This window comes from Phasianus colchicus, chromosome 9, assembly GCF_987193195.1.
Source record: "Phasianus colchicus chromosome 9, bPhaCol1.hap1.1, whole genome shotgun sequence".
Lineage (NCBI taxonomy): Eukaryota > Metazoa > Chordata > Aves > Galliformes > Phasianidae > Phasianus > Phasianus colchicus.
In genome coordinates this window covers 2,785,489-2,800,967 of record NC_143444.1, presented here as the reverse complement: position 1 = coordinate 2,800,967, position 15,479 = coordinate 2,785,489, and the positions used below count along the sequence as shown (strand labels likewise).

Sequence of the window (15,479 nt, the reverse complement as noted above, 5' to 3'; positions counted from 1 at the left end):
CTGAGCCCAGCACTCAGCCAGGAGAGAATAAAGACAACACTGAATCAGAATTCTACATCTACAGGACTGGGTTTGTCATCTCCAGGAGCTGCCTGGTGTTTGCAGCTTCGTGCCTCTCCTCTCGCTGTCCCCTGATGCAGCTGCAGGTGCAAACCCTGCGCAGAACTGGGAGCACATTCCTGATGACAGCTGGCATCCGGCGGCGAGCCGCTGCGTGTGGTGCGGCTGCGGAACCTGAGGGGGACAGAGAGCTGTAGGCAAGGGGCAGAGGCGAGGCCCTGCCTGCTCTGTACATGGGTTTTCCCTGGGAAAATGAGCCTGCATATGGCAGGGCGCACACCGCTGCTGGCCTCCGTGCCAGTTGGTGGGACATTTGAGCTGGGCAGGCCCTCCCTGGGATGGCTTTCTGTCTGGGGACGTCCCTAGGCCATCCTCCGGTGCCTCTCTGAAGCACCTGGGGCTCTGTGCAGGTCCTCTGTCCTCTGCAGAAACCTTGGCAGCATGTGGTCTGGCAGCGGTTGCTATGGGAGACAGATAGCAATAGGCAAGGGGCAGGGTGGGCACCAGGCAAGGACCTGCGTGCTCCCCTAGCACAGCTTTTCCCTGGGAGGGAAAGCTGTCCTGGGCACAGCAGAATGGTGCGCATGGAGTGCTGCCAGCCTCCGAGCTGCTCACAGGGCTGATCAGGCTCAGCAGGCTCTCCATTTGGGGACATATCTGGGACATCTTCTGATGTCTCTCTGATACGACTGGAGTTCTGTGCACCTCCTCTGGCCTCTGCGGAAACCTGTGAGGGGAGAGCAAAACCAGCCCTGTAGGTTCCTTGCCAGCAATACTCCAAGTTCCAGGTTATCTTCTCCTGGTTTGTCAATCATGCCCCTCACATGAAGGTAAGCCGGGGTAACCCCGGATGTCCATCTTTCTGCATGGAGCTGGATGGAAAGAAGACAGTACCAGGCATCTCCCCACAGTGCACACTCCAGTACAGCTCCTGTCTTTGCCTTCATTTCACACTTGGTCCTGACCACATGGACTTCCCTCACCTTGTGCTTGAAATTGACTGTACTTTCTGCTCCTTTGCATGCAGATGAATGTCCCTCAGGTCTGGGTCCTGCAGCCACAGGGGAAGCTGAAGGCATGGTCTTCATCTCACCATATGAAGAACCAGAAATGCTTGGTGGCACACTGGCTGCCTCAGCAGCTTCTTCCTCATGGCTGTCTTCCCATTCTTCTTCCACACCCTCCACAGTATCAGGGCAAAAACAGGAGAGTGTGGGCGTGCTCTCAGCCATCACTGCAGTGTTCCTGGTATCCATATCCAGCATGCCGTGATCAGTGCTGGCATCGCTGGCAGCACTGTCAATGGTCTCTTACTGTGTGTACTTAATTCTAATATCCTGGCTTTGGGAAGCACAAGATGCAGGGAAGTGGCCATCCACCCTCGATGTCATGTTGCAGAGGTCCAGTATGCCCCAAGCAGTGTCGGCAGCACTGGCCCCGTCATCTGCTGCTTGGAGCACGAGAAGCCTGGGCGTGCCCACACTGTATGGCTCAGACACGTTCCTTACAGTGGACTACAGGCATCTGGAGGCCAAGACTGCCCCTTCAGCAAAAGCTGCCCCAAATGTTTCAGAATTGATTACTGCCCTACAGGAACAGGCTCATCCCTTTCTGGCTGCCATTGATGCCTAAGACAGCTGTTTTATGGTCCCCTTGAAGAAGGTGGAGGACAATCAATTTTGCATTTACTTGGAGGGAGTGCAATGCACAGTCACCTGATTACCCCAGGGGTACAGACACTCGCCCACTCTGGCGCTTGGAGCATAGGCACAGAAGCTGGAGAAGCTCACGTTGGACCACGGTGTCCGGATTTATCTGTATACTGATGATATCCTCATAAGGGGGAATGATGATGTCAATGTAGGGAATACCCAAGCCTTTGCAGTGAGACACCTGAGGAGCCCTGATCCAGCTGGGACACTCCTGGTCTCCTCTAGGTAGGTGTCTGGCCGTGCCACCCACCACCATGGAATTTCCCTGGGAGGACTGGCCTGGATATGGCAGCGCATGGAACGCTGTCAGCCTCCATGCCACTTGGTGGGCCATCTGAGCTTGACAGGTCCCTCCCTGGGATTGTTTTCTGTCTGGGGATGTACCTGGGCCATCCTCCGGTGCATCTCTGAAGCACACGGAGCTCTGTGCACGTTCTTCAGCCTCTGCAGAAACCTGTGTGAAGAGAACAAAACCACACACCTGTATGCCACTGGCTGGTGATGGTGTGGGTGCCAGGGGTCCAGGGGAGGGATCCCCTTTCCAGGCCCCTTTGATTGAAGGCAAGGCAGGAATAACAGAGGGGCTGTCCACCCTAATGCATGGAGCTGGTTGGAAAGGAGACAGCATCTCCAGGCATCTCCCCACAGCGCACACTCCAGGCACCACTCCTGCCTCTGCCTCCAATTCATGCCTGGTGCTGACCTTGCTCACCTCATGCTGAGGGCCCACATCTTCTGCTCCCTCACATGCTGACACATGCTCCTCAGTCATGGGATCTGCAGCTACAGATGAAGCTGAAGAAATGGCCTCCACCTCACCAGATGGCTCATCGGATGTGCTGGATGTGATGCTGACTGCCTCTGATGCAGCATCTTCCTCAGAGTCACATCCCCAGTCTTCCTCCACATTCTCCAGTGTTGAAGGGCAAGGACAGGAGGGCGGGTGCATGCCCTCATCTCTCACTGCATTGTCTCTGGCATCCAGCGTGCCCTCAGCAGTGCTGGCAGCACTGTCGCTGTCATCACTGGACTCTTCCAGTATAACTGGCAGTCTAACAGTCCACTTTCTGGAGTCACCAGAGTCAAGAAACCAGTTACCAGCCCGGGATGTCGTGGGCCAGATACCTGGCATGCCCTGACGAGCGCCAACATTATTGAATGTGTCACCTCTTGCCTGGAGCCTTCGCTGCCTGGGGCTTCTCACATTCCTTGGCCAGGAAATATTCCAGTGTGACAACATCTGCTCGTTTCTGTCCTCCTCACGAATTCTCCGCATTGCTGGGATCATAGGAGAGTACCCAGAGGGCTCCCTGTTGATCTCGCTGGGATCTGGCAGTCTCCGTGCTTCTCCCAGACCTTGTCCGGAGGATTCAGGCATGGCCATAGCTGATTCTTCTCTTTCTCCTCCCTTGGACATTGGCAAGGGGAGCGATACTGCATCAGTCTCCTCTGCAGAGCTTGCAGCCTCGGAAGAATCTGAGCTTTCTGCATCTTCCAGCACTGATACAGGTAAAGGCTCAAGGTGCCCTGCAGGCCCTGGCTCAGCATCCAGAAGAGATGGTGAACACACAGCGTGTACCTCATCAGATGGGGCAAGAGATGCAACTTGCAGGGTGCCAGATGACTGTCCTGCCGTTTCTATCTCTGCAGCCTCTTCCAACTCTAGCTGCGAGTCCTGGACTATAACACCTCTGGCTGAGGAATCATCAGAAGCAGAAAACTGGCCCTCAGCCCTCGATGTCACACTGCAGATGCTCAGCGTGCCCTGAGCACTGTCAGCTGCACTGGCACTGTCTTCTGTTGCTTGGGGCCTTAGCAGCGGGGGCACGCTCATGCTATTTGGCCAGGAGATGTTCCAGTGTGGCAGCATCTGGTCCTTCTTCGCCTCATCCCGGATTCTCTGGATTGCTGGGTGAACTGGAGGATATCCATATGCCTCCCCGTAGACCTCTCTGGGATCTTGCAACCTCTGTTCTTCTCCCAGAGACTGGTTGGAGAATTCAGGCATGGTGGTAGCCGTTTCTTCTTCTTCTCCCTCGCATGCTCGCCAGAAAAAAGGTGCTGCATTGGCCTCCTCTGGAAAGTATTCAGCCTTGGAAGAAGTTGAGTGTTCCCCATCTTCAGGACCTGTTACAGCCAAAGCCTCAAGGTGTCCTCCAGGCCCAGGGTCCGCAGCCAGAAGAGAAGCCGAAGGCATGCTGCCTGCCTCATCAGGTGAGGCAAGAGATGCGCTCCACAGTTTGCCAGGTGAACATCCTGCGGATTCCCTCTCAGCAGTCTCTTCTAATTCTTGCAGCTCAACCTGCACTCCAGCATCCCTGGTTCGGGAACCACCAGAGGCAGGAATCTGAGCCTCAGCCCTCGATGTCGCGGAGCGTACGCCCAGGTTTCCCTGAGCAGTGTTGGCAGCACTGGGCCTGGGCACGCTCACAGAGTTTGCCCACCGTGTGTTGCAACTGGACAACATCTGCGGTGTGTGCTGAGGTCTCGGGGCAAGTACTGGGAGTCTGCTGCCTCTAATGCCACGTCCTCCTCGCCGAGCCGCTCTCCCGAGAGTATGTAGATTTTCCTATTTAAACTTACACATTCACTGTCTAAATGCAAAGACTGACTGTGAAATATCACTTTGTTTAATTACCCTAAGTTTGCACATTGACTAGTGAGGCAAACAAAATGAAGCATTCCAAAACTGTGCTTATCAGAATGTTAAAATATCTTTCAAATTAAGATGGCGTTATGAGACTTGGCCTTTTGATCTTTGAAACTACTCACCACTTACAAAGAAAAGGAAGCTATAACTGGAAAAACGGGTTATTTCTTTATCAAGGAGTTTAGATCCTCAAAGAGGCACCAAGTAGAGCTTTTTAATTAAGCTTGCTAAACAAATGCCTAATCTTTCTGTGCGAGTATTTGTTTTGCAGTAAGCAGCCCTTTTTGCCCTTCTTAAACATTGATTCATATCAGAGGCACTGCAAACACTGTATTTTAAGAAGATCATTAAGCCTGATTATTAAGACTGGGAGCAACACACAGAGCCACAGCAATTGTTGTAGCTGTTCCCAGGCTTCTTTGGAGAATCCTCGTGGCTGCTCTGGGTGATAGCTTGCTCCTGGCTGGCTGGAAGAGACTACACCTTTTATCCACAGATGGTACTAGTGGGTCTCAAACCCTCATTCAGCAATCAGCTGGTGAAGAGACAGACAACCAGGCAAATGAGGGCAGCAAGGAAAGACAGTGTGCAGCCTTCAGCAGTGCTTGCAGCGTGGCCACAGGGACACAGCAACTCTGCTGAAAGCTACACAGCATGAAGATGTGCTACGTGTTGTGACCACCGTGGGCTGGAGAAACAGTATGCCTTTAGCACATAGTAGATTTTAACCCAGAAGCACATCCCAAGAGAGGATGTGGTTGACCAGATGTTGTTTGAAGGGTATTTGGGGTGGCCTCATCTCAGGGAGTTGTGCTGTGGTCAGAGTGCAGAGGGACCACGTGAAGAAGCTGTAGGAAGTGGCAATCGCTGAGGAAGACAAACAAGGGTATGAACAGTCCATTTAGATACCTCACCCTCTGTTTCAAGGGAAGAGGAAAGCAGGAGACATATGACAGGCCGGCCCCTACAGACCGTGGGCACCACACGGAGCAGATCTCCATTGCAGCCATGAAGCAGCCCATGGTAGGCGCGGCCTGCAGGAGGCCGCAGCCATGTTGTGCCCACAGGAGCAGCCCCGGGCCGGAGCTGCGGCCATGGAGAAGGGCCGCGGTGGGGCAGGAGGGCTGGGCCAGCTGCTGCTCTTGAAGAGGAGAGTGTGGTGTTGAAGCTCTGGGGAAGTGCTGCCCGTGGGGCAGTTTCTACAGGATGGACTCCGGGGTACGGAGCCACTTTAGAGTAGCGCTTGAAGAGCTGCAGTCTGTCAGAAGCCCGTGAGGGATTGGTTTAGAAAAGATGGCTGCCGTGAGAGGGACCCTGTGTGGTGCAACATCAGAGCTTTAGGGACCGACCATAGCCCCAGTTCCCTGCTCCACTTAAGGGGACGACTTGGAAGAGAATGAGTGAATGGGAAAATGTTTTTAGTTTGCTTCTAGTTCCTCAGTGCTCTAGTCTGCTATTAACAGACAGAAACTTACATTCGTCCCCTAACTTGAGTCTGTTTTGCACACGATGGTCCTTGGTGAGAGATCTCCCTGTCCTTATCTCAACTGAAGCTCTCCTTCATTGTATTTTCATCCCTGTTCCTTTAAGAAGGGAGAGTGAAAGAGCAGCATGGTGGAGTGCAGCCAGCCAGCCCCGTTAAGCATACACACGTCTCCTGAATAGCCATGGCACTAGAGTGAAAATCTTATTCAGTGTATAAATTGAGACCACCATGGCTGGTAGTTAAAATCCTGCCAGCACACTCTCTTGTGTTTTGGAAAAAAAGGCTGGTTTTTTTTTTCTCCTGGAAATTTGTTCAGATATATTACTTAAAAACTTATTTCATTTGAAACCTGCAATAGTTTCAGATGCCTATATTGGCATTTTTTCTATTAATAGGAAATATATTGTCACTGGACTATATAGGAAGTGGGAAATAGTGTCACTGGATTTTTGTCTTCTATAAAATGTAAATAGTAATTGTATATAAATGTAAATATATAATAGCATAATATGTGGAATAATGGAAATGTCTATAAAATGTAAATATTTATATGAAGATATAAATTTGGCAGCAAAGTAGACATGGCAGTAATTTTTTGAGAATTGTTTGCTCATACATCTACATAATACAACAAAAATGTTAGTGCTTGTATGACAGCAAATTTTAAGTCCAAATCTGGAAATTCACTTATTTGAAAAGATGGGATGGGGGAGAGAATCAGAAAAAAAATGATTTGGTTGAGATAAAAACTGTTTACTAAGGCAGAAAAATAAGAGAGAAATTACAGTAGTGCTAATAATACATGCATACGTATATATACTTACAAAACAAATGATTCACAAGCAATTATCATCTGCCAGTCTCTCCCAAAGCAGTGGCTGCCCATCTCAGTCAAACCCGTCAGTTTTGAGGTTTTTTTCACCATGTCATACGGTATGGATTACCCTTGTGGCCTGTTTCATTAGAAAATGAAAAGCATGACGCAGCTCCCTTACTAGGGGTTCTGAAGGAGCAGTTAAGGTATAAAGAAAATAGCGATACTGTCGCCCATAGTTTGCCTCAAGAAAAAATCTACCCTCTAGAAGGATTGAAAGAAATGAAGGCAAGGCTAGACAAATTAGAGGCCTCTCCAGCCCAGATGCACCCTTTGATAAAAACCGAATATGCATTCAATAACAGGGAGGATCTAGATCCTCAAATGAATGTTAAAGGAATTCCCTTCTCAGCCACTGAACTAGCAAAATTGAAAAAAGATTTCAGCCGCTCTCCAAAGGAGTCAGAAAATGAGTATGTATGGAGGGTTAGTCTCACTGGTGGAGACCAGATACAGCTAATGGAAAAGGAAGCGGGAGGTTACTGGGGACCAGGAGTATTTTTAACTACTGGCAACAATGGTGCTCCCTGGTCCTTAACACAGAGGGCTGCCTATTGGGCAGGTGGTCTCAATCCTCTAGAAAAGGGATACCCTCTTGCTATTACTGGAACAGTCGACCAGTTAGTAGAGAGCGTTCAAAAGGCTGCTTGTCTCCAAATGATGTATGATAGAAAGCTGCAGCCACACCACGAATCACCTATGATGATGCCTGTTGATCCTGAGAGAATGACTGCTTTAATGAGGGGGCTTCCAGAGTCATTGAAACCCATAGGCATACAACTGCAAGGAAAGATACAAGCTATGTGTCAGGGAGAGAGAACCCGGGCAGCGTTAGAAGGAACTGTAACATCTAACCATCTGCAGTCAGGGGACGTATGGGCGTGGAAGAAGGCTGTCCAAGAGTTAATCAACTATGGAAGAAAATATGGGTCAGTGATTTCTTCCGCCAGTAAATTTGAGCCAAGGGAAGTAAGACTTGCAGCGGTCAGCCTTGCCCCCAGGCCACCTAGCCCAAAGCTCAGTGGGACTGGAAGGGTTTCATTGTCAGTAAAAACAGATAGGCGGAATATTGATCATAAAGGTAATTGTCTCTGGACACTGGGCTGGCAAAAGGATGCCCCGTGAGATCTGATGAATGGAATACCCACTGTCAGGTTAGAGAAATTAGTTAAGTGGTGGCCAGAACAAAAGCTCAAGACCTGGAAAGCAAAACCTGAGCAGCTATCCAATAAAAAACTGATGTCTTCGCCCCTCCCAAGTGACCGGGGTGGGGGCAGTGAAGGGTGGATGCATTAGAAAGCTTACCACAAAGGGAAACCAGATCCTCCATTTAACACCTTGTGTCTAAAGGCCTCACCACTCTTGCCAATTACCCCTGTGAGTCATGATCCAGAGGCTGATAAGCCAGGGAAACACTCTTATCTCCCTGGCCAGCCTGTGCGATTGACTCAGCTAACATGAGGCCAGTTCCCTAACCTTAACAGAATCCCTTACCAAATATCCTTGGAAGGCTAAAGACACCCCGAAAAAAGTAATATGAAATCAACACTTCCTCAATTGTTCCCTCATTTTTTAACCATATTTACAAAGCCCAAAAAGGGCAAGTTGGTTCTTGTTTTATTTTACAGAAGATCCCCGTGGGCACTTGACAGAAAGGCTAATTTTAAGGCTGATTTTAACCGTTTGTGTTTTGTGACAGAAATACTGAAGATTTGATCATGCTAGAATACTGAGTATACCTCTTAATTACATTTTTTTGGTTGCAATCATATTGTGTTTTGCATTGTTGTGAGTGTGGGTGGTGATTGATATCAGTCCTTGGATCTGTTAAATTTCACAACTGGGTTCAGAGTTCTTACAGGTCATCCTGGCTTACTGGTACTCCCTGCACAGTGATACCATTTCTTTTGACCCCTTCTTTCACCCCTTTTTTTCAAACTGATTATGATTTGCATGTGACTCCTCCACAGTGTTTCCAAATTCCTAACAAACTGGGAAATGAATCAAGAGACCCATCTAATATCTGTTAGATGTGGGCACAAAAGAAATCTATCGTAAAGCCTTTTGCACTGATGCTTTTCAGTGTCACACCAGTCCAGGAGTTCCATCCAAAACATGGTTGTTGGAAAGTGTCTAAGTTTTGATAAGAGACGTGTATGTTTTTGGGATTACTCCTCTTGATGGTTTATACTGTGGACTATCCTGCACACACTATCCTGTGAAAAATTCTGTAGACTGTAGCAATACTTGAACTTGCCAAACTAAGATTTATATCTCTCAGCATTTGAATTGCTTTGGAAATGTTCAAGTGGAGAGTTCTCGTGATACTAAATCATCTTAGAAAACATTACATGGCAAGTCCACATATTGTCAAATTGGACTAGATACGCTTTTGATGAATTCACTGAAGTGTAATATTGTATGGGTGTTCATAAACACCACAACCTCTACTGAAGAATTCCCATCTGGATCTTGGCTTACACTGGGAGTTCCTGGGTGGGGAAAGCAGCTGACACAAATAGCTCTATTTGTTTTACTTACTGATTTAATATTATTGGCTATTGTTAAAGGTATGGTTATTGCCAAATGTACAGTTGTCTCTTTTCACTTTCTAATTTTTATTCATTATGGAACGTTCGTGTCACCACTCCTGAAGAGTCACAGGTGGTGTCTGTGGCAAATTGAATGACTCTAATTGTTGTCTAAAAATGGAATGATAATGAAAATGTTGCTGAACAAATTGCCCACGGGAGAAACGTATCCTTTTTCCTGTGCTGTTGCAACTCTTATGTTTGTTTCTTGTATGGCTCCATGTTTGATTCAACTTTTATACAAGGAGTTGTATCCTCCATGTACTTTGTAACCACTTCAACTGATGATGAACAAGTCCAACAAATCAGGGCAACCTCTGTAACCAAGCCCAAGAAATTCTTCATAACAACTGTAACATTTAACCCCCCTTCCCACTCCTCTTTTCCCTTATGCTTACTTTTTTTTTTTTCTTACTTTCTTTTTTCTCTTTTCCTCACCACCATGGAGGGTCACTTATGCTTCATTTCAAGCAATCTTTGAGCCACGTGGTGGTGTGAGAATTCTTTGATTTTTTTTTTTTTTTTTGGCTCAAAGCTTGCTTCCTGAGGTATTTCTTGTGATAAGGCTGCCTTGTCTAGGAGATGAGTGATGGGTGTTGCTGTGTGGCAATCAACATCACTGTGTGGACAATTTTAGCTGTTTGCCTTTGGTAGGGAGTGCTCAGGACTGCTTACTGGTGGAAGATATAGCCTGTGACCAAATAACTCCAGCTTGCTATGAGACTGGGCGATGATACCATTGTATCCTGTGAAGGCAAGATACAAGTGGGCACCTCCCTGCTCCCTCTTATCTACTGGCAAGGCCCAGAAGAAAGGAACAAAAGGGGTTCTTTCTGAGATCCCAAAGCCAGAAGCTGCCACTCCAAAGAGAGCTGACTTTGGACTTATAAATAAGTTTGTACTACCACTGAAAAGTTGCCATCATCGCTGTAGTCACTGTCATCGCCAACAGAACAACAATGCTCGGCAACCCACCACTACTGAAGATCAGTGACTGAACTATCATGCTGGATCCATGGTGGTGACTATCTCCCTCTTGCTTCCTATAAAGACTCCTTTCTTCCAGGAAACATTCCAGGCCAGGCTTGATCCAGAGGCAGAAGAGACGGATGCAGAGGTAGGGAACCCAGTCCACCTTGGGGGGTGGAAACAAGGTTGGAAAAAGGTGATCTTTGAGATCCCATCAAACCCATCCCTAGAGGTGTTCAAGGCCAGATTGGATGGGGCCCTGGGCAATCTGGACTAGTATTAAATGGGGAGGTTGGTGGCCCTGCCTGTGGCAGGAGGATTGGAGATTCATGAACTGTGCAATCAAGGGATAATAGCATCTGCAAACTTTCCTTATAACTCTCCTGTATGGACAGTGTGGAAGTCTAACGGCAAATGGAGACCTAGAGTGGACTAAAGGCGTCTGGACTAAAGGACTGCCCCTTCAGCAAAAGCTGCCCCAAATGGGCCTTCTAGGTAGGTGTCTGGCCGTGCTCTCACCCCTACAGGCACAGCGGTGCTCTCCCACCAGGGCTGCCCCTTTCAGAGCCCCTCACCCCCTTCATCGCAGCCCACCTCACACACACACCGGCTCAGCCAGCTCACACTTTGCAAGTCACAAATCACTCTCCCTTGCACGCCCACGCTCTCTGCACTTGCTGCCACCACCGACACATGGATCCATTGCCCCGTGCTCTGAGCCCAGTAGTCGCACTCAGAGACCAACCATGCATGAGTGACAGATCAGACAGCACTCAGGCAGGATAGAATAAAGATGGCATTTAATCAGAATTCTATGTTGACAGGATGGAATCAGAATTCTGCATTGACAAGATGGAATCAGAATTCTACGTTGACAGGATGGAATCAGAATTCGACATTGACAAAATGGAATCAGAATTCTATGTAGACATGATGGAATCCGAATTCTATGTTGACAAGATGGAATCAGAATTCTACGTTGACAGGATGGAATCATAATTTGACACTGACAAGATGGAATTAGGCATCTCTGGGGTGCTGCCTGGTGTTTGCAGCCTCGTGCTTCTCCTCTTGCTGTCCCCTGATGCAGCTGCAGGTGCAAATCCTGCGCAGAGCCCGGAGCACATTCCTGATGACAGCTGGCATCCGGCGGCGAGCCGCTGCTGTCTTCATCTTACCAGCTGAGGAATGAGAAATGCTTGGTGGCACACTGACTGCCTCAGCAGCTTCTTCCTCACGGTTGTCCTCCCATTCTTCTTCCACACCCACCATGGTATCAGGGCAAAAACAGGAGGGCGTGGGCATGCTCTCAGCCATCACTGCAGTGTCCCTGGCATCCAGCATGCTGTGAGCGGTGCTGGCATCACTGGCAGCATCGTCAATGATCGCTTCCTCTGCATACTTAATTCCAATACCCCAGCTTTGGGAATCACAAGAGGCAGGAAAGTGGCCATCTGCCCTCGATGTAGTGGCGCAGATGTCCAGCATGCCCCAAGCAGTGTCGGCAGCATTGGCACCATCATCTGCTGCTTGGAGCACGAGAAGCCTGGGCATGCCCACACTGTATGGCTCAGACTTGTTCCCAGTAGACAACATCTGCTCCCTTCTTGCCTCGTCACGGATTCTCCGGATTGCTGGGTGAATTGGAGGACATCCATAGACCTTCCAGTACATCTCTCCGAGATCTTGCAGAATTGATGGTTCTCCTAGAGATTGACTGGAGGACTCAGGCATGGCCATAGCTGGTTCTTCTCCTTCTTCTCCCTCACTCAATGACAGGAAGAAGGGTGCTTCGCTGGCCACCTCCGGAGAGTGCGCTGCTGTGAAACAGTCCGAGTCTTCCACATCTTCAGGCACAGATATAGGCAATGGCTCAAGGTGTCCTCTAAGCCCAGCACCTACATCCAGAAGCGAAGCTGAACGTGATATTTCTGCCTCATCAGACTGGGCAAGACATGCATTCTGCAGGTCACCAGATGACTGTCCTGCAGTTCCTGTCTCAACAACCTCTTCCGAATCATGGTGTACATCCCACATTCCCGCATCCCAGGATAGGAGGTCCCCTGCCACAGGAATGGGGCCCTCCACCATCGATGTTGTGGTGCAGGTGTCCAGCATACTCTGAACAGTGTCAGTAGCACTGGCACTGTCATGTGCTGCTTGGGGTCTTAGCAGCCTGAGGATGCTCTCATTGCATGGGCAGGAGATGTTCCAGGTGGACAACATCTGCTCCTTCCTTGCCTCATCCTGAATTCTACGAATTGCTGGGAAAATTGGAGAATATCCATAAGTCTCCCTGTAGAGCTCTCTGGGATCTTGCAGTCTTGATGGTTCCCCCTTAGCTTGTTTGGACAATTCCAGCACAGGCATAGCTTCTTCTTCTCCCTCGGACACTGACAAGCGGAGAGATGCTGCATCAGCATTCTCTACAGAGCGTGCAGCCTCGGAAGAATCTGAGCTTTCTGCATCTTCCAGCACTGATGCAGGCAGAGGCTCAAGGTGTTCTACAGGCCCTGGATCAGCATCCAGAAGAGATGGTGAACACACTGTGTGTGCCTCATCCGACTGGGCAAGACATGCACTCTGCAGGTCACCAGATGACTGTCCTGCAGATTCTGTCTCAGCAGCCTCTTCCGAATCATGCTGTTCATCCTGCACGCCAGCATCCCCGGATATGAACTCTCCTGGTGCAGGAATGGGGCCCTCCACCATCGATGTTGTGGTGCAGGTCTCCAGCATACTCTCAACAGTGTCGGTAGCACTGGCACTGTCATGTGCTGCTTGGGGTCTCAGCAGCCTGAGCATGCTCTCGTTGCTTGGCCAGGAGATGTTCCAGGTGGACAACATCTGCTCCTTCCTCGCCTCATTCTGAATTCTATGAATTGCTGGGAAAATTGGAGAATATCCATAGGTCTCCCCGTAGATCTCTCTGGCATCTTGCAGTTTTGGTGTTTCTCCCAGAGGTTCTTTGGACAATTCCAGCACAGGCATAGCTATTTCTTCTTCTCCTCCCTTGCATGCTGACAGGAGTGGTGCTGCATTGACCTCCTCTGGACAGTGCGTGGTCTCGTTTTCTGCATTTTCAGGCACTGATGCAGGCAATGGCTCAAGCTGTCCTGCAGGCCCAAGACCAGCGCCCAGAAGAGAAGCTGAACACACTGTCTCTGCCTCATCAGACAGGGCAAGACATGCATTCTGCAGGTCACCAGATGACTGTCTTGCAGTTCCTGTCTCAACAATCTCTTCTAAATCATGCGGTTCATCCCGCACTCCAGCATCCCAGGAGGGGAGCTCCCCTGGTGCAGGAAAGAGGCCCTCCACCATCACTGTTGTGGTGCAGGTGTCCAGCATACCCTGAGCACTGTTGGTAGCACTGGCACTGGCATGTGCTGCTTGGGGTCTTAGCAGCCTGAGCATGCTCAGATTTGGCCAGGAGATGTTCCAGCTGGACAACATCTGCTCCCTCCTTGCCTCATCCCGAATTCTCCAGATTGCTGGGTGTACTGGAGAACATCTGTAGGCCACCTGGTTGACCCCTCTGGGATCTTGCAGTCTCAGTGCTGCTCCCAGAGCTTGTTTGAAGGCTTCAGGCATGGTGGTGGCAGTTACGTCTCTTTCTCCCCCCTCACACACTCTTGGGAACAGCACTGCATTATTGGCCTCCTCTGGAGAGTGTGCAGCCTTGGGAGAATCTAGGTTGCCTGCATCTTCAGGCACTAATGCAGGCAGGGGCTCCTTGTCTTGCTCTTTGCCGCCTGCCTGCCCTTCTGGGCCCTTCTGAGCTGCTCTGGAAGATGGTGTAGTGGCAGCACGAGTGTCTGTGCTGCCCTCCTGAGCATCTCTCCAAGCTGCGTGGACTTTCCCAGCCTTGGTGGTCAGTCCCTGGGCCGTTCCTGCTGGTGTTCTCAGGCTGCTGGTAGGTGCTTGGCGCCCTGGTACTGCCAGCTGCACTCCGGCTCTTGGGCTTGCGGCTGCAGCACAGCTCAGGGACACCACGTAGTTCTGTCTGGGTCTGGCACTGCGACGCCCGAGAACAGCTGAGACTTCCAGGGCTGCACCCCGGCTCTCAGCCCCTGCTGTCCCGTCCTGGACATGCAAGGTTCCCGGAGGTCTCGGGGCAAGGACTGGGAGTCTGCTGCCCCTGATGCCCACGGCACGTGCTCTGCCACTTGGAGATGGTGTGGAAGAGGCTGCCGCTGGCAGAGCAGGCAGCTTGCAGACCCCAGAAGCTGCTGCTGCACGCCTGGGTGCTGCTGCCGGCAGCCCCGCCCGCCTTAAGCGAGGCAGCAAGGGTGGCTGAGGCTGTCTGCTTTGGCCACTGGCACCGCCGCCGGTCGCCGACTCCAGGAACTGCCGCCCGCCCGCCTGCAAGAGAAGCCGAGGAGAAAGGCCGAGTGAGCGCGGTCCTCGCCGCTCGCGCCGCACGCAGCACCGAGGGCAGCGCTCAGCCCGCGGGCGGCTGCCGCCCCGCTCCCCACAGCCGCACCGGCACAGGGCGGTCCCCACGCGGCGCGGGAAGACGTCCGGCCCCGCCTCCCTCGGGCTCCCTACCTGTGCGCGGCGGCTCCCGGAGGCCCGCGCGCTCTCCGGGCCGGGCAGCGGCGGCAGACGGACGCCGCGGAGGGACGAGCCCGGGCTCCGGCCGCCCGGCGGCACCACCTGCGGGGAGAAGGAGAACCGGGATGGAGGCGGCGAAGGCGCGGCCGGCGTCCCCCGCGGCGGCGACTTCGACGGCCGCCGGCGGCCCGGCCGAGCCCGAGCGCCTCCCTCCCCGGCCCGCACCTGTCGGCGGTCGCGCACGCGTGGCAGCCCCGCGTCGGGCTGGCGGTCGTCCTTCTTCTCCCGCTCCTCGCTCATCGCCGCGTCCTCGCGCAGACGCTCGGTCGCACGCACCCGGGGGAGCCGCGTCCTCCTCGCGGAGCCGCTCTCCCGAGAGTGAGCGGCACTCTCTCCGGGGGACTCCGGCCCCTCGCGGCGGCCCCGCGTCACAATGGCCTTGGGGCGCGACGCCGGCCCGCGTCACAGAGCCCCGGCGGGCTCCGCAGCGCACTGCGGCAGCCCTCCGCGCCCGCCTGGGCAGCCGGCTGCCCGGGGCTCGGCGTCGTCCTGACGACGGCGGGCCACTGGCGGCACGTCG

The 15,479-nt window shown here is 51.6% G+C and overlaps 1 protein-coding gene across 1 annotated transcript; it reads right to left on the bottom strand.

Annotated features, from left to right (window-relative positions):
• Window positions 1-58: 58 nt before the first annotated feature.
• Window positions 59-15,199, bottom strand: LOC149916724 (uncharacterized). Its single transcript, XM_090145747.1, has 6 exons — window positions 14,821-15,199; window positions 11,521-12,735; window positions 10,049-10,119; window positions 2,485-4,341; window positions 2,157-2,226; window positions 59-234 (listed from the first exon to the last, which is right to left on the bottom strand). The coding sequence occupies exons 1-6, from the start codon at window positions 15,197-15,199 to the stop codon at window positions 59-61; spliced, it is 3,768 nt and encodes a 1,255-aa protein (XP_090001873.1).
• Between the last annotated feature and the right edge of the window lie 280 nt (window positions 15,200-15,479).